Raw genomic sequence first — 27206 nt, forward strand, 5'->3', positions numbered from 1 at the left:
CAGGCGGGACTTGGGTGGAGGGAGACCCTCGGCTCCAGTTACCGCGAGGTCCTCGTTTTCCCAACGTGCAGGGGAAGGAGGCAGCTGAGGAGGCGGGCGGGGAGCAGTCGGGACGCGGGTGGGTGATCTGTGCTCTGTGCACACACACGGTGTCCTCCTTTGCAGGTATGCACGAAAGAGCCGCCATCACGGGCAGCTGGTATGACTCAGGGCCACCAGAGCGGCCACCGGCTCACAAGCTGACGTGGGGTGCGCCAAGTGGCAGAGGGTCACTTCCGGCAGCTGGGCTGACTTCGGAAGGCGGTGAAAACGTGGCCGTGGGCAGGACCACGTACCTCATCCTCACTGTTCTCCCACCAGCCACAGCGTGTTCTGGAAGACCAGAGGCAGGAGCTGCCCATGGCTCTGCGGACAAAGCCCAGAAGGAAGCCGCCCTGGTTCTCAGTTGGACTCAGGATGGTCATCAGTTCCAGAAGGTTCTTCCGGGCACCTGGGAGAGGACCAGCACGTGCCAAGTGATGTCCAGGCCTCGTGGCGCTCCGAGGCAAGCTGACAGACGGTGGCCGGACCATGGGGCTGAGGGAGCCGGGGGCAGGGTTGCTGTCCACGGGCCTGTCCCCAGGCTGCTAGGTGGCCTCACTGGGGGAGGGTGGTGGTGGCATCCTTCCGGAAGCGTGGAGCTGAGAACTCTATCTCTTTAAGGAAGAAGGTGACCCGGCACAGAGAGCACGGTCTCAGGGGCCAGAGACGTTTCAACCACGCCAACAGTGGCCTGCGTCTAACCCCGAACCCAGCAGGCCACCCCCACCGCAGCCACTGCTGCCCCTTCAGACCCGGAGTCACCCTCGCCGGTCCCTGCCTCCTCCTGCCGCCGTCCCCCAGGCGCAATGCCGCCCTGCAGCGTCCCGGCAAAGTGCAAGGTCAGAGTGGGGCCCAGCCTTCCTCACAGTGGTCACCGGGGAACTCACTGCAGAGCCATCAGCGGGACTCAGGGACGGCCTGCCCGACCGCGTGGCACAACTATCGAGAGCTCCTCCCTGTGGACCGTGGCGGGGGGAGGACGGGCAGCACAGGGACTGGCCGCAGGCAGGTCCCCGGAGCTGGGCCCGGGGCGAGAGGAAGTCCGCGCCCGGGTGCAGGGAGTCAGCTATGGACAGTGCTTGGTATATCTGAGGGACAAGTGTCCCTCCCTTCAAATTCTTGGACGGTCCAACCACCACGGAGGGTGGCCAAGCCACGCGGGAGAGGTGTGTGAGCGTGTGTGAGAGCTTTGTGTGGATGGGTTATGCGTGAGCACGTGCGTGCATGTGAACGTACACATGTGTGCGTGTGAGCAGATGTGTGCATGCAGTGACAGCACGTGAGAGAGCGTGTGCCAATGTGAGGCGTGTGCACAAGGGTGTGAGAGCAGGCGTGTGCCCGTGTGCATGAACGTGTGCACATATGTGTGCATGCAGTGAGAGCATCGTACGAGAGCACGCGTGTGCATGTAAACACGTGTGCGGGTGTGGTGAGAGGGGGTGTGCACGTGAGCACAAGTGTGCAGACCAGGAGCAGGGAGCATTGCAGCGAGGCCCCTGTCCATCCACACACACAGGTGCCCTCCACCAGCCAGGTTCCTGGGGGCACCATCGCCCACGGGAAATCTGGGCCGTCCTGTAAAAATGCAGGGGTCAGGTCAGAGGTCAGCACTGGCATCGTGCTGGGGATGCAAGTTCTCGACCTCAGTCCTGTTGAAGGAGGGACAGGGTCGCCCAGGTGACCGAGTTTGAAGACGCAAGGACAGCACAGGGCGGGTGTTAAATTCTAGAAGGTCGAGCTCTCCACGGGGCAGCAGGGTGCCCTGGGGGTGGCGGCCATGAGGGGAGGGACGGGCGCTCCCGGCAGGTGGGGTCAGGGGGCCAGACCTCCACCGTGACCGTCCCCACAGACCCGTCCCTCGAGGCTCCGAGCTGCCAGCAGCTGGGGCTGTTCGCCGGGCTGCCCGTGGGGGACGCGGCAGGGAGGGCAGTGTTGGCTCCGGCCGCTGCTCCGGGAGCCGCATGCGCTTGCCCGGGGACACGTTTAGTGGGGAAGACGTCAGTGGTGCAAAAGCCACAGACACACTGCAAATATCGGACGGGCTTGGAAGCAGACGTGGAATCTGGAGACGTCGCACTTTGTTAACCGTCTGGAACGTGTCCCGTCGCTGCCACGCTGCCGGCTGCGCGGCCGAGTCGCACAATGAGAACCCCGTGCTGCGCACGCTTGTCACTGAGGTCACTGGCCGCGGGCTGCCTCCCTGGGCCCCCCAGATTCTCGGAGGTGGCCTTGACCCGGCCTCGGGGCCCCGCCGGGAAGCGCTGCATCCTGGTCGCGGGCGGGGGGCTGAGTGAGCCCGTGGTGGGGAGGTGGCTGGTGGCGCTCCGGGCCGGACTCGCCCGCCCTGTCACCCACGCCGGCTGCGCTGTGGCTGCCCCGCTTCCTCGGGCCCCAGCCCCGGTGGCTCCTGACCGCCTGCCTGCGTCACACTGGCCGCCAGCATGACACCATCTGCTTCCTCTTGGTTCCTTCTCGTGGGGTCGCATCCGGGCAAGCGCTTCCATCACAGGCTGCTCCTCTCTCTCCCCCAGTCGTGGCAGGAAATGGCAGGGATGCGGCGGCATCACGTCGAGGCCCTCCTACTGCGCGTCACGTCAGGTGAGCACGGTACGTGTCGTAGGAGGGGTGTCGGGCGGGGGATGGCAGTGACCGGGGCGCCCGGCTCTCCCTCGCTCAGGAGGGGCGGGTCTGGGTGCTGGGCTTGGGGGCCACGGGCCCCTGACGACACTTTCCCGGCCATCCCGGGCGTCAAGCCTGCCGTGGCTGCGGGGCACCCTCCTGGCTTCAGTGGACGGGGCGCTTATTTCTATATAACGTGGCCCACGAGGCCTCGTGAGGGGGGAGGTCCCCGTCGAACAAGGTAGGTGAGCGCTCGGCATGAGGTGCGGCGGCTGGAGCACAGCCTCCGGGAAGGCAGGGCCGCGTCTGCTCCAGGGGTGCGGCGGGGGCACCCGCAGAAGCCCCCCGGCGGCCAGGGAGGAGCTGCACAGAGCGGGAGAAGGGGGAGCAAGTCGAGGGAGACGCGGCCGCAGAGCTTTAGAAACGGTTAAAAAGATTAAAAGGTGCACAACCGCCGAAAAGGTTGGCAATAAGGCAAGCACTGTCCGAACCGCACGGAAGGCAGGACTTCCCAGTAGACGCTTCCTACCAAAAGTGACTCAAGAAGAAGAATAAGCCCGAAGAGACCAGTTTTTCTGACCAGAGGCAAACAATCAAGGTTCTGTCCAGACCCGCCTGGACCGCCTGGGAGGGGCCGGAGGAGACGCCGCCCAGCTTCCTCCCGGCGCCCTAAGCCCCGAGCTCGCTTCTGCCAAATCTTATAAATCACGTGACGTGAGTGATTTTTCTCCAGGAACTTCAATTCAGAAAGTCTGCAAAACCCGCTGCTAAACCGATTTGTCTCCTGTTCTACAAGCTTCTCTCGGCCAGCTGGAATCCGTTCAAACACCCACACAGAAAATTCCTGAAGCCTCTAGTCCGTGGGGACATAAGGAGACTTGGCTCAGGTGCACGTGACACAAGCGAAGTCAGCTGGAAGTCAAGCAGCCACCCGGGGCAAGCGGGCCACAGCCCAGCGCCGACGGAGGAGCCTACACCCCACTCCAGGAGTCCTGTCTTCCTAACCTTCAGAGACTTGGCCACGATATTACACGCCATGGGTATCTTCTCCCGCCATGGGTATCTTCCACATAAACACTTTAAGTATCTCAACGGTTTTTTTTCAACTTTTTTTTTTTTTTTTTTTTTTTATTTTTGGGACAGAGAGAGACAGAGCATGAACGGGGGAGGGGCAGAGAGAGAGGGAGACACAGAATGGGAAACAGGCTCCAGGCTCCGAGCCATCAGCCCAGAGCCCGACGCGGGGCTCGGACTCACGGACCGCGAGATCGTGACCTGGCTGAAGTCGGACGCTTAACCGACTGCGCCACCCAGGTGCCCCAAGTATCTCAACGGTTTGAACAAAAAAGTGACATGGTGAAAACGCAAATGACAAACTGAGAGCTAAAATTTTAAGTGCACAAAACCAAGGACCGTTTTCTTTCACATATAAAGAGTTTGTAAAAGTCAGTAAGAAATTATTGAACCCCCAAGACCAAAGTGCAAAGAACATAAATGGGCCAGTCACAAAAGAAGAAATGCAAATAGCCAAAAACCATGTAAAAAAAAAATCTAAGTCTGTCTACACTAGCAACCGAGAAATGCAAGTTAAAACACCCAGACACCATCTGCCTATTTCAAGTGGCGAATGTGTTTCGCACACGTGACACGCAGCCCCGACGAGGCACAGGGAGGAGGCGCCGGGCGTCCCCACCCACGACAGTGGTGACCCGGGCAACCCTGTCCCCACCCGCACACAGGCAGCCTTTCTGCTGAAGTGTTAGAGACGTGGGGACACACGGGACGCTTTTTTGTCCTCAGCTTCCCGGGAAGTCACACAACAAACAGCCAGTGGACACAGCCCCCGCCTCGACAGACGGCGCACTCTGACTTCTTTGCAGTTAATCACGTTTGAGGATCAAAGCGAAAACACAAAGAGGCCCAGTTTCGTATCAAAGTCCTGCTGGCTCCCAGACCCCAAGGGTTAAAGTTCCTGCCAGAGGCGAAGGGTCAGCTTTCAGCACCCAAGTCACCAGGACTTAGAACAACTTTCATGAAGCAGCCTTTCTCTAGGCAATAATTAACTTTCTGTCCCCCGGGGACACGGCCCCTTTCAACACACACAGGGGCCCCTGTCTGGACCACTGAGCGGGGACGCTCTAGCCGCCGGCTGGCTCCAGTGTCAGGGTTTGGGGGTCTGTGGGTCAGTGCCCGTGGAGGGTGTCCACGCGACGTTCACCGGAGGCAGGGAGTCCGGCTCAAGTTTCCAACAAACGTGGGCGCTGAGGGCCCGGGAGAAAGACCCTTTCCAGGCTCTGGGACCCGCCTGCCCCCAGAATGCAAGGCTGAGGCCAGGCCTAGGGGTGGGGGCTTCCCCGAGGACATGGTGGGACCGCCACGAGCCAGTTGCCCTGGCGAAATTCTGCCCTCGCTGCTCGGAAGCTGCGCTGAGGGCCTGCTGAGCAGTTTGGTGAAAATAAGGTCACCGGCACATTGATGGGGCGGATGAGTGCGCCCTCCAGGGTGCAGCCCGCCCCCACAACAGCCCACGCTCAGGGCCACGCCGTGTGCACAGCTCACATAGCTGGGCCGGGACGCTGACTCCCGTCCGCCCCGGACCCCGGGGTCACCGCGGGCACCACGCACAATGGAGGGGCTCTCGTGTGCCGCAGATGGGGTCCAGTTGGGAAGGGGACGGGGCCGGGGGGCCTCCGAGACTTCCACCACATCCCCAACCGGGGCCTGCACTCAAGCGGCCGGCGGCCCCGCCCCGTGGGCGGTCCTCTCCCTGGCGCTGCTGCACAAGGCAGGAGGCAGACCGTCCCTTGTCCCCGGGGGCCAGACCCCCACACCAGGGCCGGTCCCCACACCAGCGGTGGCTGTCAGCTTACCTGGAACTTGCTGGGGTCTGCTCCTCCAGCCTGGGCCACGAAGAGGCCGGCGCCGGGCTCCAGCTCCAGGGCCCGCGGGGAGCGCACCAAGGGCACCCTCTGGAACAGCTCGCAGTCCACGAACAGCGCCACGGTCGCGCCATCCACGCTGAGCGCGAAGCGCGTCCACTGGCCGGTGAAGGCGGGCAGGCGGAAGCTGGCGGCCGTGTGGGTGCGGGTGGCGCCGGGCTCGGTGTACAGGAGCTGGATGTGCTGCTGCCCGTCACGCACGGCTGACAGCTTCACGCCCACGGAGACCACCGCCTGGGCCGCGTCCGTGATGGCGAACAGCACCCCCGCGCCCTCGGTGGCGGGCCGGACGTGGAAGAGCAGTGAGAAGTCGCGGAAGAACGGGCTGGGGAAGTGGTACCGGGCCACCTGGCCGCTGTTGGCATCCGGGCCGAAGACGAAGGCCGGCCCGACGTCAGGGTCGTCCACCTGGGCGACCTGCTGGGGCGGCGGCTCTCCGAGCAGCTGCAGGAGCCCCACCTCCGTGCCCAGGCTCTCTGCAAAGAGGAGGGAGACCCCGGTGAGGCTGCGCGTGGGAGAGACCAAGCAGGCAGGGTGCCAGGGGGACACTGAGTCACGAGGGGCTCCCCACCGTCCTGGCACCTGCCCTGCTTCTCCGGGCACCCTCCCGGGGCCGGGGCTTGTGGCTCACAGGCCCAAGGGGGACGCCACAGGAACCGCCCCAACCAGGGGGGCAAGGATGCGGTGGGGCAGCCCGCTGAGGGTGCCGGGGGCTGCGCCCCATCCGCGCCCCATGCTCGGGCCCCACTCCACCTCCACGACCCCCATGCCCACCCTCAGACAGCGGGAACAATACTCCGGCACCAGTCGAGGCACCTGCCCGGGGTGCTGACTGCATTACAGAGGAGAGAAAGCTGAACGCCAAGCAGCTCCCTGTGGTTTTACTACGTTACGAACCGGCCTGGAAACTAATCAAAGCCCTGGGGGTAGAAAATCAGAACGGGAGGCTGGGCTGTCTCTTGGAGGATCTGTCCTGGCTTGAACCAGTCCTGTGTCCTGCGCCTGCTCGTAGGCGAATCCCACTCAAGTGCCCCAGGTTTGTCGGGGGCTTCCCTCCCCTCCCACGGTGTCCACGCTGCGGTGCCACAGCCACCCTGACCTGGAGAGGGGCCACGTGGTGGATGAGCCACTGGGGAGAACAGTGATCGCCTTCACCAACGGATGCTCACACTGGACGGCCCTCCCTTCTCTCAAGCACCCTCTTCCTCGGTGTCCTAGAGCACGTGAGCTCTGGTCTAGGCTGGGGACACGGCCGTGGTGCCCGGTGTTCTCCCTCATTTCTCATCCTTCCAGGTGGGACCAGAGGCTGCTGTCGGGGCGGGGGAGGGACACAGGCCCTGCTCTCCACGACCTGGTCCTGGGCCCCAGCAGGGCCTGACTTGGCCATGCACCTGTACCTGCCTGAGCCTGCAGGTGTACAACTGAGGAGAACGCCTCCAAGGCACGCAAGCCTGACGACCTCGGACCAGGAGTGCCACCTCTCTGTCCGGGAAGCCCGGTCACCGCCGGACACAGGAGGGGGCACACACCCGTTCAAGGAGACACCTATACGTCGGGGGCTTCCTGCATGCACACCCACTTTACCAGGCGGAGCCCAGTCCCCCGTGGTTGGAGCCACAGTCCAGCCAAGGGCTCCGACCCAAAGCCTTTTCTCTCAAGACCCCCACCTACTGTCCGGGTGTGGTCGACCTCCGAGGTGTGACTCACACGGGGGAGACGCTCTTCTGGGAAGGGGCTGCCGACGCGCAGATGTCCCGAGGACCATGGCGAGCGAGCGTGTGACCGTGCGCACGAATATGTGTGCGTCTGTTTGTGTGTGACGGGGACCTGGGGTCTGTCCCTGAGCCGCAGGGCCAGGCTGACCTGGGACTTCCCAGTCAGAGCAGGGGGAAGAAATACTGAACCCCAACTTCCTAAGGCAAGTTCTGTCTTTCAAAGAGCTCTTTGAGAACAAAGAACGAAAACAGAAGAGAGGCAGACACCACCCACATGAGCACAAGCACTTTGGATTCCTGCCAGGCCTGGTGCTCCCGGGCAGGGGTGGGCCTCTCCACTCTGCACGGGCCTGACGTCGCGCCCGGTAGACAGCACCACCAGCCAGCCGGGGCTCCCCCGAGGCTCACCGGCAAGACCCTGATGCCGATGGGAAGTGGGGAGCGGGGGGGCCCTCTGGGAAGACGCCGGGCTCTGGGAGGACGGTGGTCCCTTGACGCTCAAAGACAGACACTGCTGGCCACCAAGATGGTGGCTGCTGTGATCGTCCCTTCACATCAGAAGTCCCCGGGGCCTGAGGGTGCACTCAGGGAGATGTTCTGAGATGAAGAAAATAGGACTCTCAGCGGCCTGTGTGCTAATGGCCCTGCTGTCCTGACTCAGCTGTCCTCAGAGTTACACGTGGATATGCCCACCACTGCCCTTCCTCCCGGGTGGCTAGAAGTTCTCCAAATTAATTCAGAAGGCAAGATGCACCAGCCGCTGTTGTCCTGGGCCGAAAGACAGCAGCATGCTACAGGGGCAGCCCCGTGGAGACCAGCGACTCACAGACGGCTCCTTCTTTCTCTCCGTGAAATGCCTCATGGTTCCCATCGGGAGTAAGCCTCTGAAGGCCACGGCCCTAAAATCACTGGAACTAATGAGTGGAACTAATCTGTGATTATAGCAAGGTTATGAGATACAAGATTAATATACAAAATTCACTTTCCTCTATACCAGTAACGAGCAAGCAGGATTTGTAAAACATAATACCATTCACATTAGCATTCCCACAAATTAGTTACTTAGATGTAAATATAACAAATATATGTACAACATCTACATGAGGGAAACTATAAGACTCTGCTGAACTAAATCAAAGACCTAAATTAACACAGAGATATTCCATGTTCATGGATAGGAAGACTCAATACTGTGACGATGTCAGTTCTTCCCAACTTGGTCTGTCTGTAGATTCAATGTGATCCCCATCAAAACCCCAGCAAGTCATTTTGTGGCTATTGACAAACCGATTCTAAAGTTTATAGAGAGACAAAACACCCAGAATAGCCAACACAATGTTGAAAAAGAACAAAGTTGGAGGACCGACACTACTGGCTTCAGGACTCGCTGTAAAGCTACAGTGATCAAGACAGTGTGGTGGTGGAGAAAGGACACACAAATCGGTCCATGGGACAGAACGGAGAACCCAGAAGGAGAGCCACACGGAGACAGCCGACGGATCCCTGACAAAGGAGCAAAGGCAATCAAGGGGGCAAAGAGTCTCTTCCACGAGGGGCGCTCGAAGGGGAATCTGGACGCAGACCTTACACTCTTCACAACAGTTCACTCACAGCGGATCGCAGACCCAAACGTAGAATGCAAAACTATCAAACGCCTGGAAGATGATACCGGAGAAATCCTCGGGGACCTTGGACAGGGGGACGACTTTTTAGATACAACACCAAAGGTACAACCTAATTGATAAGCTGGACTGCGTCAAAATGTAAAATCTCTGTTCTGTGAAAGACACTGGTAAGAGGTGAGCAGACAAGCCAGAGACTGGGAGAAATATTTGCAACACGTTTATCTGATAAAAGAAGATATATCCAAAACACACAAACACTTAAAACTCAGCAATAAGAAAACGGACAACCCGATTAAAAAGTAGGCCAAAGACCCGAAGAGACACCTCACCAGAGAAGACATACAGATGTCACATGTCATCAGGAAAATGAAAATGAGGAGGGCACCTGTTGGGATGAGCACTGGGTGTTGTATGGAAACCAATTTGACAATAAATCTCATATTAAAAAAAAAAGAAAGAAAATGAAAACAACAACGACGTCACCGTGCACCCGTGAGAACGGCCACAACCCGGAACACCGACAACACGGATCGCTGGTGGGGACGCGGAGCAGAAGGAACACTCCCTCACTGCTGGCGGGAAAGCAGGGAGGGGCAGCCGCCGCGGAGGAAGGTTTGCGGTTTCTTACAAAACTGAACACACTCTGACCATATGACCCAGCGGTCGTGCTCCTTGAGGTCTACCCAGAGGAGGTGAATGTTCACGTCCACACGACAACCCGCAGGTGGATGTTTCCGGCAGCTTTATTCATAACTGCCAGACCTTGGAAGCAACCAAGGTGCCCTTCAGGAGGTGATGGGCAAACACACGGGTGCGTCCAGACGACGGGATGGTATTCGGCGCTAAGAAGGAGCGGGGCCGTCACGCCACGAAGACACGGAGGGTCCGCAGGTGCATCTCACTAAGTGACAGCAGCCAATCTGAAAAGGCTGCATCCTGTACGATTCTATCTGTGCGACGTTCTGGAAAAGGCGGGACCATGGAGACAACAGCAAGGTCAGGGGTTGCCAGGGGTAGTGGGGGTGGTGTGGATAAATGGATAGAATGCGGAGGCTTTTAGGGCAGTGAAAACACTCCCTCCTCATTACAACGCCGTGACGGTGGACAGCTGTCATTACACATTTGTCCAAACCCACACAACACGCACCACTAAGAGCGAGTCCAGTGGAAACTATGAACTCTGGGTGATGAGGTGTCAGTGCAGGTTCATAGATGGCAATAAACGCACAAGTCAAGTGGAGGATGTTGACAGTGGGGGAGGCTGTGCGTGTGTGGGGGTGGGGGCAAGTGGGACACTTTTTGACAATCCACTGAGATGAGACGAGCCAGTTATCAGCCACATACACCCAACAACGGTGGAGAAGGTTCCTGAGACACCGTCTCATCCTACTTTCTTGTTAGACTAGAACATAAGGACCTGAGTGAGACCTATGTGCAGAGGCTCCCTGAACCTAATGAAGTGTTTAAAGAAAGCTCTGGACCTGTCATGTTGTTACATACATACAGTCGCAACCACAAAGGAAAAAACGTCTGGGGTGAGTGCGGAACCTAAGGTCAATGTCAAAGAGGAAAATACACTGAGAACAAACATTTCAGGAAACATCAAAGGCTGTAAAGGTGGACTGAGAGACTAATGAACACCCTTGGAAGTGGAGACGTGCTCTCACCCCGTGGGCTCCACCTTTAACAACCACACTTGTCTGCACGTTGTGCACACACTGTGGCCCCAAGATGTCCATTCTGCAATGTCTGGAACCTGCGCATGGTCCTTTGCAGGTGTGATTAATGTTTCGGCCCCAGATGGGGAGATTAACCAGATCTAATGACATACATCCTTAAAAGCATGTGTGTCTCCCAGCCAGGGGCACTTGGGCAGCCCCCAGAAGCTGGAAAAGGCAGGGGATGGACTCTTCCCTGCAGTCCCCAAAAGGAACAGAGGACAGACACCTTGATTTTAGCCCAGTGAGACGGATTTCGGAATTCTGCCCTCCAGAACCGTCAGGTTGCACATCTGTAGTGTTTTAAGCCGCTAAGTGCGATTATTTGTTACAGCAACCACAGGATACACGCACACACGCAAATCCACAGAGGGAACGGGAAACCAGCAGCGAGGGGGCTCGGGAGCTGGCTTCAGCTCTCTCTTGTGTGACTCCCATCTCAATGCCAGTGTAGCTCATGAGCTAGTTCTGGGATAAAAATGTAACCCAGGAGAGAAGCAGCAGAGGACAAGATGATGGGGCAGAGTGGTCCTAAGGGATGAGAATGGCAGGCAGAGACGGTCCCCCAGGGCCAGAACTTGCGGGCTTAGGAGAAGGAAGGCTCACTCTAAGCCCCAGCTGCTCTGCACCCTCTCTCCTCCTCGGAACTGAGGCCCATGTCTGCAGAGCCTGCTCCTTCCAAGTGGGGCTGCCCACAGACCTCTGTGTAAGGAGCCCTGTCAGGAGGCGGGCGTCCCTGAACAGTTCTATGTACTTCAAACACATGCCGAGGCTCCCGGAACACTGGATGTGCTGCTTGGAGTGGACAAGGCAGCACCCACAGCCACTCTTGCCAGTCACAAGGTCAGCCTCTCTGGGTGCATGGCCCCAGTACAGGAAGGGGCTGCTGAGCCTCCTGCGTACTCCAAGAATCAGGAGATCAGAAAGAGAACATAGAGGGAAACCAGCATGGCAGTGGGGGAGAGGCTGGGCCCATATACCAGGAAGAGAAATGATCCCAAACAAGATCCTACATTGGAATCACTGACACACAGAACTCAACCGTGTGAAGCTGAGCATCTGCCCCCACTGCCTGCTTTGTGGGTTCTCTCCAGACAGGTTTCAAGACAAAAACAAATTGCATGTTACATGTGACAATCACATTCTCACATGGTAAACCTGATCCGATATCCAGATGGATGGATGGATGGATGGGTGTGTGGATGAATGGATGTGTGGGTGGATGGATGGATAGGTGAATAGGTTGGTGGGTGAGGGGATGGATGGATGGATGGATGGATGCATGGATGTGTGCATGAATGGATGAATGGATGATGGATGGATGGATGGATGGATGGATGAGTGAATGGATGGATGGATGGATGGATGGATGTGTGGATAGACAGATGGGTGAGTGGATGGATGGATGGATGGATGGATGGATGGATGGATGGATGGATGAGTGGGTGGATAGATTGGTGAGTGGATGGGCAGATGGATGGGTGGATGGTTAGGTGGATGGGTGGGTGGGTGGATGGATGAATGGGTGATGGATGGGCATATGGGTGAATGGATGGGTGGATGGATGGATGGATGGATGGGGTGAGTGGGTGGGTGAACAGATAGATGGATGAATGGATGGATGAGTGGGTAGATAGATGGGTGAGTGGATGGGTGGATGGATGAATGGATGGACAGGTGGATGGGCGGGTGGGTGGATGGATGTGTGGATGGATGGATAGGTGAATAGGTGGGTGGGTGAGTGGATGGATGGGTGGATGGGTGGGTGAGTGGGTGGATATATGGATGAGTGGATGGATAGGTGGGTGGATGGATGGATGGATGGATGGATGAATGGATGGATGTGTGGGTGGACGGATAGGTGAGTGGATGGGTGGATGGATGAGTGGGTAGATAGATGGGTGAGTGGATGGGTGGATGGATGGGTGGATGGGTGGGTGGGTGGATGGATATGTGGGTGGGTGGATGGATGGATGGATGGATGGATGGATGGATGGGTGATGGATGGACATATGGGTGAAGGGATGGGTGGATAGATGGATGGATGGATGGATGGATGGATGGATGGATGGATAGATGAGTGGGTAGATAGATGGGTGAGTAAATGGATAGATGGGTGAATGGATGGATGGATGGATGGATGGATGGGTGGGTGGTTAGGTGGATGGGTGGGTGGGTGGATGGATGGGTGATGGATGGACATATGGGTGAAGGGATGGGTGGATAGATGGATGGATGGATGGATGGATGAGTGGGTAGATAGATGGGTGAATAGATGGATAGATGGGTAAATGGATGGATGTGTGGGTGGGCAGATAGGTGAGTGGATGGATGGATGGATGAGTGGGTAGATAGAGGGGTGAGTGGATGGGTGGATGGATGGGTGGGTGGGTGGACGGATGGATGGGTGGATGGGTGGGTGGGTGGACGGATATGTGGGTGGGTGGATGGATGGATGGGTGATGGATAGACATATGGGTGAAGGGATGGGTGGATGGATGGATGGATGGATGAGTGGGTAGATGGGTGAGTGGATGGATGGATGGATGGATGGATGGTTAGGTGGATGGGTGGGTGGGTGGATGGATGGATGGGTGATGGATGGACATATGGGTGAAGGGATGGGTGGATAGATGGATAGATGGATGGATGGATGGATAAATGGATGGATGAGTGGGTAGATAGATGGGTGAGTAGATGGATAGATGGGTGAATGGATGGATGGATGGATGGATGGGTGGATGGGTGGGTGGGTGGATGGGTGGGTGGGTGGATGGGTGGGTGGGTGGATGGATGTGTGGGCGGATAAGTGGGTGAGTGGATGGATGGATGGGTGGATGAAAGTGGGTGGGTGGACCAGCTGCTCACATGAAATATAATAGTAACAATAGTTCAAGATTTGATTTCTCAACTGAAAAGGAAAGCGGTCACAAATGACTTCCCTGTGGCAGGATGGACAACTCCTTCACTAAGGGGAAGGACAGTGTCAGGGAGATGGTCCTATGAGTCCCCATGTGGAGGGTCCAACCTGCCAGTACATGGGCACAATCGCAGCCGCCATCTTGCTCCTCCTCAGTGAGGCCAAAGGTGAGCTCCTGTCTGCACGATGTCCTACCTCAGTTCTTCAGTGCAGGAAGGAATAGCCACTGGAGACAACGGTAAGCTTGATGCTCCTGGGGTGGATGGTCAAGGAAACCCCATGCCAAGCACTGCGTACCTCCTTACCTGCAGACAACGTCATCCACCGATTTGGGCACCTGACACCCCAGCAAGAAAGAATGAGACACCAAAGCCACGGCAGGTGCATCTGTGCAAAGTTCAGTCGGCGTCCTCAAACGGTATTTGTAGGTTGCCAAGAGGTGAAAGGTAAGCCTAAGTATTTTTCCACGAAGGTGGTCTGGTCTGGTCTTAAAGTGAAGTGAGGCCTCAAGTCATTGAAGCACTTAAACCACACTGTTTCTGAGTTCACGTTTCGTTAAACAGTAGACGCAAAGCCCAGCAGTGGGGAAGCCTGAGCACACGGCGGGTCCAGGGCAGACGTCCCCAGAAGACAGCGCCAGCCTCAGAACCGTCACAGTGACGGGACCCCACCGGCCACCTGGGGTCCTCGCAGCCTGGGGTTCTGCTTGTCCGGCGTCCATGTGGCACTTGGGTCCAGTCCGGGAGCTAGGCTGCCTGGGTCCAGCTCCCAGCTCCCTCTTGCTAGCCGGGCAGCGCACACACATCTTTATCCCCACTAGACTCAGTTTCTCCCCTGTACACAAGTGTAACAACACCTGCTCCAGGCTCAGAACGTGACCTTGTCTTCACCGTCAGGCTGCCCGTTACTGTGCTGTGGCGATGCCCCCACTTGGTGCCCCCTTTCCCAGGGGACAGTCCCCCTGCTGGCTGAGCCTCTCCTGTGTGGGGGCCCTACGTATTTTTCTCTGGGTCCTGAGAGACAAGCCCACAGAGACAGACCTGACACAGGTCCCCAATAGCGTGCTGACCCACGGCCAGCTCCAGCCCCAGCATGGGAGCTCCCATAGCAGCCCTCTCCTCTCGACCACCTCCCTGGGCCCCAACCAGTGGCTGCACTGTCCCCCCCCACCCCCAGTCCAGGGCTGGTGCCTGCCGCTCCCCCCCAACTCTCCCTGCGGGAATAAGAAGAGAGCAGATAAGGAGAGGCACTTCCAAGGGGCTGGACAGAGCTGCAACTCGGGCTGGTGTGCTGGGACCAAGTGATCCGTCCACACCCCACTGCCCCAGCGTGAGGGGAGTGGGGGCCATCTCTGCCCTGGAGCCTGTGGCCCCCATGTAGGACACACTCGAGAGAAGGGACAGAAATGGCGGTGCCTTGGTGGGGAGCCTCCGTGGGCAGTTCTGGTGGGGGTCCCGGGAAAGAAAGGGGGCACCAAGTGGGGGCACGCACCCTTCGGGTCTCCCTCTGCTATAGAAAACCGCCCCCCCACAACTCCCCCCATAATCCCCCTCCCCCACAGCCTCCCAATATCCAGGTAGCCCAAGGACCTCCCTCAGCCAGGATCCTCACACTCACTGCTGGGGGACCAGTTACCAACACGAAGGAGGGGACTAGGGTCCCCCTTAGTCCCTTCCCTCCGGATCAGGGCCTTCCTCCCGCCCTGCCCACCCCCATCAAGTGGCCTAGCAGTGGGTGGTCCCCGGCCCCCAGCTCTGGCTCCCCCGGGGACCCTCGCCCCGCCAGACCACACCCAGGAGGGGTCCCTGCTGTGATGGAGGCCTGACCCCCACCTCTGACCTGAGGGGGCACAGGCAGTTAGCACTGACAGAGGAATTCCCCAGGATTCCACCGGGAACACGGCCTCCCTGACTGGCGGGGGCCCTGCCAACGTGTGCAGATGTCCAGTGAGAAGTCCCTTTCAGGCCACTTGGCTGACTGAGGCAGCTGCGGTCAGAGAAATTCCACACCCCACGCAGCCCTGCCTGCTGCATGAGAACCCCCCAGCCCCGGCTCCCGCCCTTGTTCCCTGGCAGCCACAGGGCCCTTGGCTCTGCACACACTGGGACTGCAGGGCCCCACGCAGGATGCTCCTCGGCCAGATGACCTCCTGGCCACTCCTGCTCACTCACACGCAGGGCTCAGCCTGCCTGCTCGTCCGCCCGCGGCAGCCACGGTCCCCCTCCATCCCATCCCACATGCTTCCTCCTTGGAGGTGGGCACAGGGACACATCCCTGAGGGGACCAGCAGCGTGACACCCCCCACCCTGGGGTCCAGTGCAGCCCGCTCTGAAGCCCAATGACCCCAGGGACTGAAGCAGGTCAAGGCCGCTCCTGAGGGCGTGGGGTGGGGGGCAGGGGAAGCAGGACACACAGCCCGACGGGGACGGGACAGGGCCTCGAGGGTCAACGGGAGCAGGCACACTGTTCAGGGGCCCACCCGTGGAGGCAGAGGCAGCTGGGGGGCCTTTCTAAGGTTACGGCCCTGCCCTGTCCCCTGTCCACCACGGGGCGATGGGGCACGGCCCACGTGGGGAGTGAGGCCCAGGAGCGGCCCCCAGAGCTCACAGATCCGGATGGGGCAGCCCCTGACCTCCACAACCCGCTGCTCACACGGCTGTGACCCCTTGACCTTCTAAGCAGCAAGAACCCTCCCTCCAGCATCGAACCCTGGAGGCCCCCTCAGCCTCCATGAACCCCCCCAGCCATGCAGACTGGACCACAATGGGCCAGAGGAGCCAGAATTTGGCTGGCGGGTCAGGTCACGGCCTCATACCTCTGTCTCCACCACCCCCTGCCACCCCCGTAACTGCGGGTGTCAACGGCTATCTTGGAGCCATGGGGAGGACGGAAGGAGCCACGACCTTCAGACAGGGATTGCTCCCAAGCCTCGACCCTTGTCGTGCACCGTGCCAGGGTCACACGCCCTCTCTCCCACTCCAGGGCTCAGCCTCCCACCTGCAAAGCGGCATCACGCCCCCTCTGCCTCTCGCTCGGCATCGTGGGCGGGGTGGGGGCCTCTGCTCCAGGCTCACACCAGCACGGCCAAGTTCCCCTGGGGGGGACAGGAAGGACAGGGTGGGGAGGATGGGCCTGCCAGTTACCTGCACCCGGCCCAATGAACACGCAGACCCCGTCCTCCTGGGCCGGGAGCGAGGCACAGGTGACCGGCAGCCCGCCCCCGTCCAGGTGGCTCCAGCACGCATCCTCCAGGGCCTCGCAGAACTGGCGGCAGGGCGGAGGGGCGGGCAGCGGGCCAGCACCGCAGGGCGGGGCCAGCAGCAGGCAGAAGAACCAGGCGAGGAAGCGGTGGCAGTGCGTCCGGAGGAGGGCCCCCCACGCCCGCGCGGCGGCCCGCACCTCCTCGCTGCTGGCGTGCCGGAGGTGGTTGGGCAGCCAGGAGCGCCCGATGCCCAGGTGACCGCAGACCGGCAGGGAGGGCGGCAGGGGCAGGCAGCGGCCAGCGGCGGGGCGGGTAGGCTGATCGGTGGGGGTCGGCAGGTCAGCCCCGGGCAGCGCGGAGTTATTAGCGAGACCAGGCCCCACAGAGTTAGCCACGTGAGGAGCCCAAGCACCCTTGTCCCCGGTGACAGCGGGGAGTGGGATCGGAGACACCAGGGCGGGGAGGTCAGAGGACAGAGCCAAGGGGGCAGCGTGGGCGCCCGGGAGACCCGTCACCAGCGGAAGCAGATGTGGCACGGGCCTGCGGCTGTCAGCGAGTCGGCGCTGCCGGCGGGCACGGGCTGCCACGGGGGAGGGTCCTCCGCCGTCCAGATCGTGGGGCCGCCCCGGGGACGGCTGTGTCCCCCGGGGAGGGGCCCCGCCCGGCGCAGAGGAGAGAGAAGCTCTACCTGGAGAAGATGGCGGCACCGAGGGCTCCCTGAGCAGTGCCCGGGGCCCGCCGGGGGAGGGAGGCAGCTGAGTGGGCATTGGCAGGGTGCCAGCCTCGGTCCTCTGGGTGTCCGGAGAGGTCAGGGCCCTACTGCCCAGCCAGAGAGTGGTCCCGTCCTCCGGGGGAACGCCGGAGGGCCCCGGGAGGGTGAGGGGGGCCGTGGGGGTCCCAGGGGCTGGCGTCTCCGCCCCGGTGGAGCTCTGGCTGAGAGTGGTGCCGTCCCACAGCTGGACGAAGCTGCGGATGCCCTGGGCCACGTTCAGGATCTTGGCTCCGACGCCGGCGATGTTCTCCTCCTTCGTGTCCGGGCCCGCCGTGGAGGCAGTGGGTGCGGCGGAAGCCGGGTCCCGACCGGTCTCCAGCCTCCCCGGGGGTGGCTCAGGGCTGGCAGGGGCTCTCCCCTGCTCCGTGGGGTCATCCCGGGGGGCCACGTGAGCCGCGGTCTCCTCCGTGGGCTGCACGTGTGGGCTGCGCGGGGGCGCGGAGGCCGGTTCCACCGTGGGCCCAGCGGTCCTAGGGGCCCACAGCCAGTTCAGTAGGTCAACCTGGGCGGCCGCGAGGCCATAGGTGAGCAGCAGCAGCAGCAGCAGAAGGCCCAGGCGGCCGCCGGGGTCGCGAGCCATCGGTGCAGTGCGCTCGGCCGGGGCCGCGGGCGGTGTCTGCGTCCCGGGGGCGGGGCTGGCCTCGCCTGGCCCCGCCCTCCCCGTCCGGCCCGCCCGCCGCCTGCCGCTCGGTTGGCCTTTCCAGGGGGCTCCTTCCACCTTCTCAGCCTGGGCGGAGGGAGAAGGCTCAGACCTCTAAATGGAGGGGACAGGCACCCCAACGAACTTTTCACCCGTCTTGGAAGCAGCCGCAGACCGCTTCGCGGTGCACCCAGCGCCCTCCGCCGACCCGCGTGCCGGCGGCGCAGGCCTGGGGGTGTCCTCCGCAAGAAGGGGCCCGGCCCGGCAGGGGCCGTCTGCTGGGAGCAGGGCTGGGGACGCAGGGCACCCTGGGCAGCTCCGGGCGCGCCTGCCGTCCCCGCGGCAGAGAGCACCCCGGAGGAGCCTGGCCCGGGGCCACCAATCTGTGGCGACGCTGGAACTTCAGAAGTGCTCCGCGTTCCAATTCCCCTGCAGCAAGTGCCGCCTCGGCTACGTTCTCCACGGAGGACCCCGAGGGCGGGTGGTCGGGGACCCAGGGGCCAGGCGCCCGCCTGCTCGGAGCCACGCGGTCCTCAGCCCCCCGACCTCCGGTGCCCTGGGACGCCCCTCCGTCCTTCTCCCCGGAACCCACGTGCTGGGCCCGACACAACCACCGCGTCTCTGCACGGGGGTGGGGGAGGGGGTGGTTCAGGTTACCCCGACTCTGCACGGGGCCCCGGGGGTGGGGGCTCCTGTTACCCCGAGAGCTGCTGCGCCCCCCCCCTCCCTGGGACGCGCAGCAGGACTGCGGGCTGGCGGGCGAGGCTGGAGGTGCCGCTGCCGGCTCCGGGCCACATTGGGCTCCCGCGCGGGGGGGGCGGGGCTGGTGCTCTGGCCTCTTCTGGGGGGAGGGGAGGCTCCCCAGCCACGCTTACACAAACGTCCTTGCTCACTCGTGCAAATACGCTTGCTCATGCACGCTCACGTGCACTCACACACACCACACACACACAACCACATGACACACACTACAAACCACACACACACACACACACACACAACACACACAACACACAGCCCCCCCCACACACACTGGTTTTACCACCACACTCTACACCAGATCCCACGTCCCCTCGAACCCGGTCTGCTCCAGGCTGTGGCTGGACCCCTCCTCCCCCAGAGTTGGGTTCAGCAGTCTAGCAGCTGTGCTGAGCGCCCTGAAGACGTGTCCCCGACTGTCCCCAGCTCAGAGCACTGAGGACACAATCAGTTAACTGCCGTCCAGAGGGCAGAGCCCGGCTGTCGGAGTTGGGAACTCGATTTTCAGGACAGCGGAACGCCGTGTCCCCCTGCGGACGGGGACATCCATATGCAAACATCTGTGTCTCTGTGAGGCCGCGTTCCCAGCGTTAATCCCCACGATGCTCCGAATTCTCAGAAATGCCCAGAGAATCGTCTCTTTGCTTGAAGATTCACTAATGTGATTTTATGCCTAGAATGTCTCTGGAAAAATCTCAGGACAGGAATTCCAAGGCCCTCTCTTCTCCCACTCGTGTGGGGAGGGGACCCCGGGCTGCTCTGCTGGGGGGCAGCTCCCTGATCCCCCCAGGTGGCCCCGTGCACTCAGTTACTCCCTGGGCCCCCTCCGGCAAGGCCAGCCCCGCACCCACTGGCCCGACTCGCCTTTCCAGGCAGAACCGGGAGCGGGAGGCAGCCGGCTCCCGCCCCCCCCACACCCCGACTGAGCAGGGCGGCCCTGCACCCCCCACGCCCCACCGGTGCCCTCACACTCCAGACCCCGCCCCTCCTGCCACCTTCCAGAGGCCACGGTCACCTGGCAGCACAGCTAGAACGTCACACGGTTAACCTTCCCCGGACACAGCAGTGCGGCCCCGGGGAGCAGCCTGCGCGTGCTGCGTACCGGTCACCGCCACACACATCACGGCCTCACGCTCGCGGGTGCATGCTCACGCACGCACACACGTGTCCCGTTCACACGCACGCTCGCACTCGAGCACGCTCGCTCACTCACGTGTGTGTACACTCGCACGTGCATGCAGGCTCACGTGCACAGACAGCACAGGCTCATGCACAGACAGCTCTGTGGTGTAGACCAGGCTCCCCTCGACCCCTCTTCCACCACGGCTGCAGCAGGCCCAGCTCCTGGGACGCTCGCTGTGGGGTCTGGGCCCGGGGGCTCCGACCGGCTCCGTGTAAAGGGTCCTGTCCGGCTCGTGGGCCGGAGCCTGTGCCTGTCGCTGAGGTTGGATAATCACCCAGTTGCCCGTGGGGACAGAGAAGAAGGGGACAACCCACTTCCAGTGGGTGAGACACAAGTGTCTTTGGGTCGGGTGCGACACTTCTGAAAGCACTTGGCTGGCCGAGGCCCCAGGAAGCCACTCCTTACGGTCCACGCAAAGCACCCCATCTAGTCGACGCTGCGGCCGTGGCAGCCCCAGACCCGAACACCCGTCTATGCTGGGTCGGGCCGGGGAGTCCCAGGAGTCTGCTTGGGCAGCCGCGGCCCGACCCTTGGGGAAAAGGGGTCAGCCGCCCAGCTGGGCGACACGGGGTGTCTGTGGGCACCGAGGCTCCTTCTGGGCTGCCCCCGCCCCCAGCACCACTGCTCCTCGACTAGGCCACCTTGAGGCGGAGGCCACACCTTGGGGGGTGCCGGAGCCACGACTGGAGCTGCTCCCTGTAAAGTGTCTCAACGTCTATTTCCCGGGCCTGAAACCTGCTAGTCAACAGGGAAAAGCGACCCCTCTCTGTCCGAGTGCCTCAGTGTCCCCAAGAGTCAAAGAAGAGGAACCCCCCCGCGGATGGTCAGCACTCGGGTCCTGGTGGCCAAGGGAAGCCGCCCCGGGCAGCAGGACCCCTCGTCAAGCCCTGGGGGGACTCAGTCGCTCGCGTGTTCGTACAGGTCCAGAAAGTAGCAGGGAGGGGTCCGGAAAGCCCCGAGGTGAGGGCACCCAGGCTGGGGACGCAGTCTGGGGACACGGCTCAGGCGGCACTCCAGAGACAGCCCCCGCGGAAGGAGGCGCACTGACCCCCATGTGCCCACAGAGGCACTTCACGCGCTTGGGAAGGTCTCTGGGCACCCGGTGCCGCCCGCAGAAGCCCAGAGCGCGGCCCGGTCTGGCCCGGCCAGAGCGCGGGCAGCCTGGGCGGCCTTGCAGCTCCCAGCATTGGGGGCAACCTCGCGCCCCTTATGGACAGACACACGGAGAACACACAGGGACCTTGCAGGACAGCAGGGGCTCCGACGAGGCAGCTGCTCCCCCCTCCCCCCCACACCAGGGTCTGTCCCATCTTTTGGTCCGTCCGGTCTGGATTCCTGAATAATGTGGTCTTTTATTTTCATTTTTGAAAAAGTACAAAATACCCACATGTGAACAGAAAAAATCAGCCTGCAAGAAACAAGACAACGCTCTGGTCTCAGACGAGCCTTGTGTGAGCTTCCGAGAACGGCTTTGAGTGCACTCGCCTCTCAGAGAGCCTTCCATCATGACCTCACACGTCGCCCCTCATGCTGAGGCCCCTTGGCTGCCCAGAGCCCAGGGTCCTCACCCCTTCCTCCCCTGGGCCCATCCCCGCTGCCCCCGCACGCAGAGACCCCTCCTCAGGTAACCCTGGGGCCCTCTTTCCTGCTCCTCCCTCGGGGGCCAGGGATGGTCCCAGGCCAGCCCTGGCATGTGTCCCCGACCCCCGAGGAGCAGACCTGGGCACCCACGCTCCTAGGAGGCAGCAGGGCCAGTAAAGGTCCCTACGCTGTGCATACATTTCCAGCTCTTTCGAAATGAAAACACGACTTTTCATCTTCCTGTTGTGTAACTGGTTTATAACTGCCTAACGCGCCCAAATGCTCTGCCCAAACTCTGCATTTCGTGGGTGACTTTTTCGAACACGAGGATAAAAGACCGGCTCATCATGAGATGCCCACTGAAGGCTCTGCTCACTGGCGGGCCACTGCCCCCCGCCGGGCCTCCCCACCAGCCACTGCCCAGGCTGGGGCCCACAGGCACCTGCCCTCCCTGGTGGGCGCTCAGTCACCCGAGGAGCCCGCCTGGCCCCACTGCCCCGTGGGAGCTGAGCACCAACCCCGAAGGGACAGGCGGCGGCAGGAACACGGCAAGCCCCACCTGATGTCTGACCACCAGGGCGTCCGGTCCTCCCTCTTCAACTCAGTCCTCAGCGCGTGGTTCAAACTCACCCTCCCCACTGTGGGGAGGGCAGAGGCCCCCCACGTTCATGACGATGCGTTCTCAGCTCTTCCCCCAACACCGCTGTGGCTGATGTACCCCAGCATTTCCAAGGCTCTGGTGTCCCTGCCTCCAGGGAGGGAGGGGCGGTCTGGTGGGAAGAATGACCCTCCAGCCTCCAAACTCAAATGCCCTACGGGGACAGTGACACCCAAGGGAACTCTCTCGGCTGCCAGCTAACGCCAAGCATCGCCCGGCACTCCACTGGGTGGGCTGCTAGTCCCCGCCATGAGCCTGAGGGGACCCTGGGCCTCCCTGGGGGTGGGGGGAGGTCTGTGCAGCCCCACCCCCACAGAGCATGGCCACCCACTGGGAAGCACGGTCACGGAAGTGAGATGTGGTCGGAGGGCAGAGATTCCCCAGGTGTCAAATGTCGCGGGGACCAAGTACCCGCTGGGCTCGGCCTGGCCGCGGCCACCACCACGTCTACCACCTCCCACCTCCCGATGAAGGCCACCAGGAGGACCCATGGCCATCTGCCCGGGGCACTTGCCTGAGTCCAAACACGGGGAAGCAGCTGGTCAAGTCGGCCTGGGCCGTTCCACTGGACAGCCGGCTGGACTCCCCAGAGCTGTCCACGTCAGGAAAGACATGGCGGGAGGGGGGCTCCAGAGCAAGGAGGAGAGGAGCCACCCCACCAAGTGCAACGTGTGCGCCTCCACGGGTCTGGGGCCGCGGAGCGAAGATATGAGCTGGCTCCGTAATGGACGTCACCGGGCACCGGTGCACATTTGAGTATGGACAGACTCAAATGAGTATGGACAGACCGTGAATTCCTCGCTTCGGGAGATGCACGGAACTGCCAGGGCAACAGTCAGGATGCCGCACCTCACTTTCCCACAGGAAAGCGTGGACATGCGCGCATGTGGGTACGTGTGCCACGCGTGTGCGCACGCACAGATGAGTGATGAGCATGGATGTGCACGTCGCAGACGCTCCCGCGTGTGGACACGTGTCCACGCACGCAGACGTGGACGGGGGACAGGACTGCCCGGAACACGTGGCGAACGTTAACGGCCCGAAGCGCGGTGCGGGTGCACGTGAGTCAGCAGAGCGCCGGCCTTCCACCCCTTCTGTGGGTTTGAAATGAAGAGCCTACAGGGAAGACAGATTTCTTCCTGCCATCTTCTTGGGACTCCTCTGCCGGCCTCACCTCTGGAAACCGGGGGACCCGGCACAGGGTGGTGGCAGGTGCTTTCCAGGCACCACCCCCGTCCCCCGGGCTCCATGTGGGTGTGAGCCCCCCGAGCCTTCAGACCCCCAGGCAGGCCGCCGAGGGGCCGGGGCACCGAATTTCTCTTAGTCGATGTTATAATTTAAAGTTCACTTACGTGGAGCCAAAGATGTTAACGCGCTCACTCCCCTCCCCAGGACTCCTCCCAGCGCCACCCTGAAACAAAACACCTACTTTCACAGACTCCAAAAACTCTTCTGAGGCCCAAGAGTCTCTCAGTGCAAGAGTGCATTGGCCCTGCCGGTGTCTTGAAGTTCCATACACGTGGTAGAATCAGTTTGAAGGTCCCGACAGGGCATCCGCGGGGGTCCGTAAGGTCGCACGGCTCTGCTCACGGTTTGGGACGCATGCCACCTTAACGGTGGGAAGTCTCCCGATCCGCGAACACCGAGTGTTTTCCCATTTATTTAGATCTTCCTTAAGTTCGCTCAACGTTGTTTTCAATTTCCAGAGTATACGTTTTGCACTCCTTTTGTTGGATTTATTCCGAAGTGTTTTATTCTTTTTGTGCTTTTGTAAATGGATTTTTTTCCTTAATTTCATTTTGGATCATTTGTTGCAAGTGTATAGAAATGCAATTGACTTTTTACAACGAACTTGTGCCCTGCAGCTGAACTTATTAGCTACAACTATTTTTCACGGATTCCTTAGGACTCTGTATCTTGAAGATCACGTGATCTGTGAACAGAGTACAATGTTGAATGGAAGTGGTGAGTGGGGGCACCCTTGTCTCGTTCCTGACCTGGCGGGGGGCACGTCCGGCTTTCCACCAGTAGGTTGGACATCAGCTGTGGGTTTTAGGAGGTGCCTTTTATAGGGTTGAGGAAGTGCCCTTCTATTCCTAGTTTTTTGAGTGTTTTTAATCACAAGAGAGTGTTGAATTATCAAATGCCTTTTCTGTGTCTTTTGAGACAATCACACAACTTTTATTCATTCCATGGATGTCACGCATTACACTGATTTACAGATGTTAAACCAGCCTTGTGTTTCTAGGATGAAGCCCAGTTGGTCATGGTATACAATAAGTTTTCTATGTTGCTGGATCTGATTTGCTAGTACTTAAGGCTTTTTGTATCTGCATTAATAACTGATACTGGTCTGTAGTTTTCTTTCTTGTGACATCTTTGGTTTTGCTGTGCAGGTCACACTGGCCTCATAAAATCAGTTGGAAACTGTTCCCTTTTTTTATTTCTTAAAAGAGTTTCTGAAGAACTGGTTTTAATTCTTTAACCGTTTGGTAGAATTCAACAGCAAAGCTGGGCTTTTCTTTATGGGTAGTATTTGGATTATTGAATCAATCTCTTTTAATGGCTACGGATCTATTCAAATTGTGTATTTCTCATTAAGTCTCCAGAGCGCCTATCTTTCTAGGAATTCGTCAATTCCACCTCAGTTGTCCAATGTGTTGACATAACCATTCATCACGTTGGGCTAGAACATTTACAGGGTTCAAACAAAACTGGGGGACTCCTGCTTCCCCATTTCAACACTTACTACAAGGCTACAGTGACCGAGGCAGTGTGGTGCCGGCCCGAGGGTGGACTCATACATCTCTGGTCAACGACTTCTCAACAAGAGGGCCAAGATTACCCAGGGAAAGAATAGCACTTCAACCAACGGTGCTGGCGCAACCGGGTGCCACAGGCAAAAGAACGAAGTGGACCCTTCACACTGTTGACAAAAACTAACTTCAAATGGATCGAAGACCTAAACGTAAGAGCTACAACTGTAAAACTCTCAGAGGAAAACATAAGAGTAAATCTTCATGACCTTGGACTTAGAAAGGACTCTGAGAATATGATGCCAAAAGCCTAAGCAACAAGGGAAAGAACAAAATCGGACTAAATAAAAATGGGAAACTTCTGTGCTTCAAAGGACACCATCAAGAAAGTGAAAAGACAACCCATAAAATGGCAGAAAATATTTGCAAATCGCGTGCTGATAAGGGACTTGTACCTAGAATCCGTAAAGACCTGCTATAACGCGACAATGAAAACACGAGCCACCCAACTAAACAGGTGGCAAAGAGGGGCACCTGGGGGGACTCAGTCGGCTGAACGTCTGACTCCTGGTTTTGGCTCAGCTGATGATCTCACAGCTCATGGGATCAAGCCCCGCGTCGGGCTCTCCACTGGGTATGAAGCCTGCTTGGGATTCTCTCTCTCCTTCTCCCTCTGCCCCTCCCCTGCTCTCTCTCTCTCAAAATAAATAAACTTAAAAAAAAAGTTGGCAAAGAATCTGAATAGACACTTCTCCAAGGAAAACATATAAACAGACGACAGGCGCGTGAAGAGACGTTCACTATCGTCAGTCATCAGGGACGCACAGAGCAAACCCACAGTGAGATGCACTTCATGCCCACCAGGATGGCTAGAATGAAAAGTCAGAGGGTCACAGTGGTGGCAGGGCGTGGAGAAGTCAGACCCTCTCACACTGCTGGTGGGAAGGGAAACTAGCACGGCCCCCAGGAAAACAGTCTGGTGGGTCCTCAAATCATGAACCATCGCGCTGGACTCTGTGTCCGGAAACTCCACTCAAGAACTAGACCCAAGAGAAATGAAGACACGCACCACACAAAAACCTGCACGCGACGTTTAGAACAGCATAATTCATCACGGTCAAAGGGGAAACAACCAATGCCAAAGGACAGACGCAGTGTGGTCCATCTACGCACTGAGTAGCCCTCGGCCACGAAAGGGACCGGAGCTCTGACGCCAGCTGCATGCAAGGGAGCCCTGAAAACAGCCTGCTGAGAGAGGGCAGCCGGCCACGGAAGGCCACACGATCGGCTCCCTTCACATGAAATACCCAGAACAGAGAGATCCATGGACGCAGCTCAGTGGTGGTTTGGGGCTGCGGTGGTCGTACAGGGCTTCTTTCTGGGGCCGTGAAATTGCCCCGAAGAGCTGCGACGGCCGTGTGTCTGGGAAACCTCCGCCTTGTACAAAATTCGTTAGCGCATCGTACGCCGGGTCCGTTACACCAACGTGAAGACGTTTCAAAAATGCACCAAGGGAGGTCATGTCGTGCCTTGAAACCGCACTATCTTAAATTAGATGCCACCTAATTTGCATGAATTTGGCTGTTGGCGAGATTGGTTTTTTTCGTACATGTGATGACAGCATTTCTGTCCTTTATAAATTCCTGTGTGTCTTCACTCGGTGTTCTAGGGACGTACTTGCCACTTTTTTGTTAAATGAGGGATATGGACATGGGGTCATCCTCGCTGCTAAGATGGTTCCCAAGGTGACCCCTGTCCTCTCGCGAGACACACTGCGTCTCACGCCCGGGGAACGAGGTCTCCTCCCCGCCGTGGCCTGTGTGCGCTGGTGCCCAAGCTCGTTCTCTACCCCAGCACGCTGGCAGAGTCACGCGGGGGCTTGCGGCGCCACGTAAGGGGCGCTTACTCTGACGGGGCGCGTTGGAATCACGTTCCACATCCTCGTGAGCGTGGAGCGCAAACCTCACCACCTGCTGCCACCACGTGCGCTGGAGAACCAGGAAAACCGGAGCCCAGGGGAGGAGGCAGGCCAGTCCGT

General features: G+C 59.7%; 1 protein-coding gene and 1 long non-coding RNA gene across 9 annotated transcripts in view; one reads left to right on the plus strand and one right to left on the minus strand.

Moving 5' to 3' along the window:
• Positions 1 to 25866, plus strand: LOC113594333 (uncharacterized). 2 transcript variants are annotated; one of them, XR_003414693.2, is made up of 3 exons: positions 1 to 2679; positions 13929 to 14063; positions 21547 to 25866. It is a non-coding gene; the product is annotated as an uncharacterized LOC113594333 (long non-coding RNA). The 2 variants fall into 2 exon arrangements; XR_008297477.1 differs by lacking the exon at positions 21547 to 25866 and adding an exon at positions 14181 to 15076 and having other exon boundaries at positions 7 to 2679.
• The window catches only part of COL18A1 (collagen type XVIII alpha 1 chain), a 92114-nt gene that overhangs the window by 33536 nt on the left and 31372 nt on the right, over positions 1 to 27206 (minus strand). For 3 of the 7 annotated variants that reach the window (XM_053220434.1, XM_027041407.2, XM_027041406.2), the window contains exons 1-2: positions 16761 to 18191; positions 5571 to 6115 (exon numbers count right to left, since the gene is read on the minus strand). In XM_053220434.1, the coding sequence (XP_053076409.1) occupies positions 5571 to 6115; positions 16761 to 18171 (1956 nt within the window). In that variant the 5' untranslated portion in view covers positions 18172 to 18191. Of the gene's footprint in view, positions 1 to 5570; positions 6116 to 16760; positions 18192 to 27206 lie in introns of those variants that run through there. The other 4 variants (XM_027041410.2, XM_027041408.2, XM_027041411.2 and 1 more) reach the window with 2 other exon arrangements.

Source organism: Acinonyx jubatus, chromosome C2 (genome assembly GCF_027475565.1).
Source record: "Acinonyx jubatus isolate Ajub_Pintada_27869175 chromosome C2, VMU_Ajub_asm_v1.0, whole genome shotgun sequence".
Taxonomy (NCBI): domain Eukaryota; kingdom Metazoa; phylum Chordata; class Mammalia; order Carnivora; family Felidae; genus Acinonyx; species Acinonyx jubatus.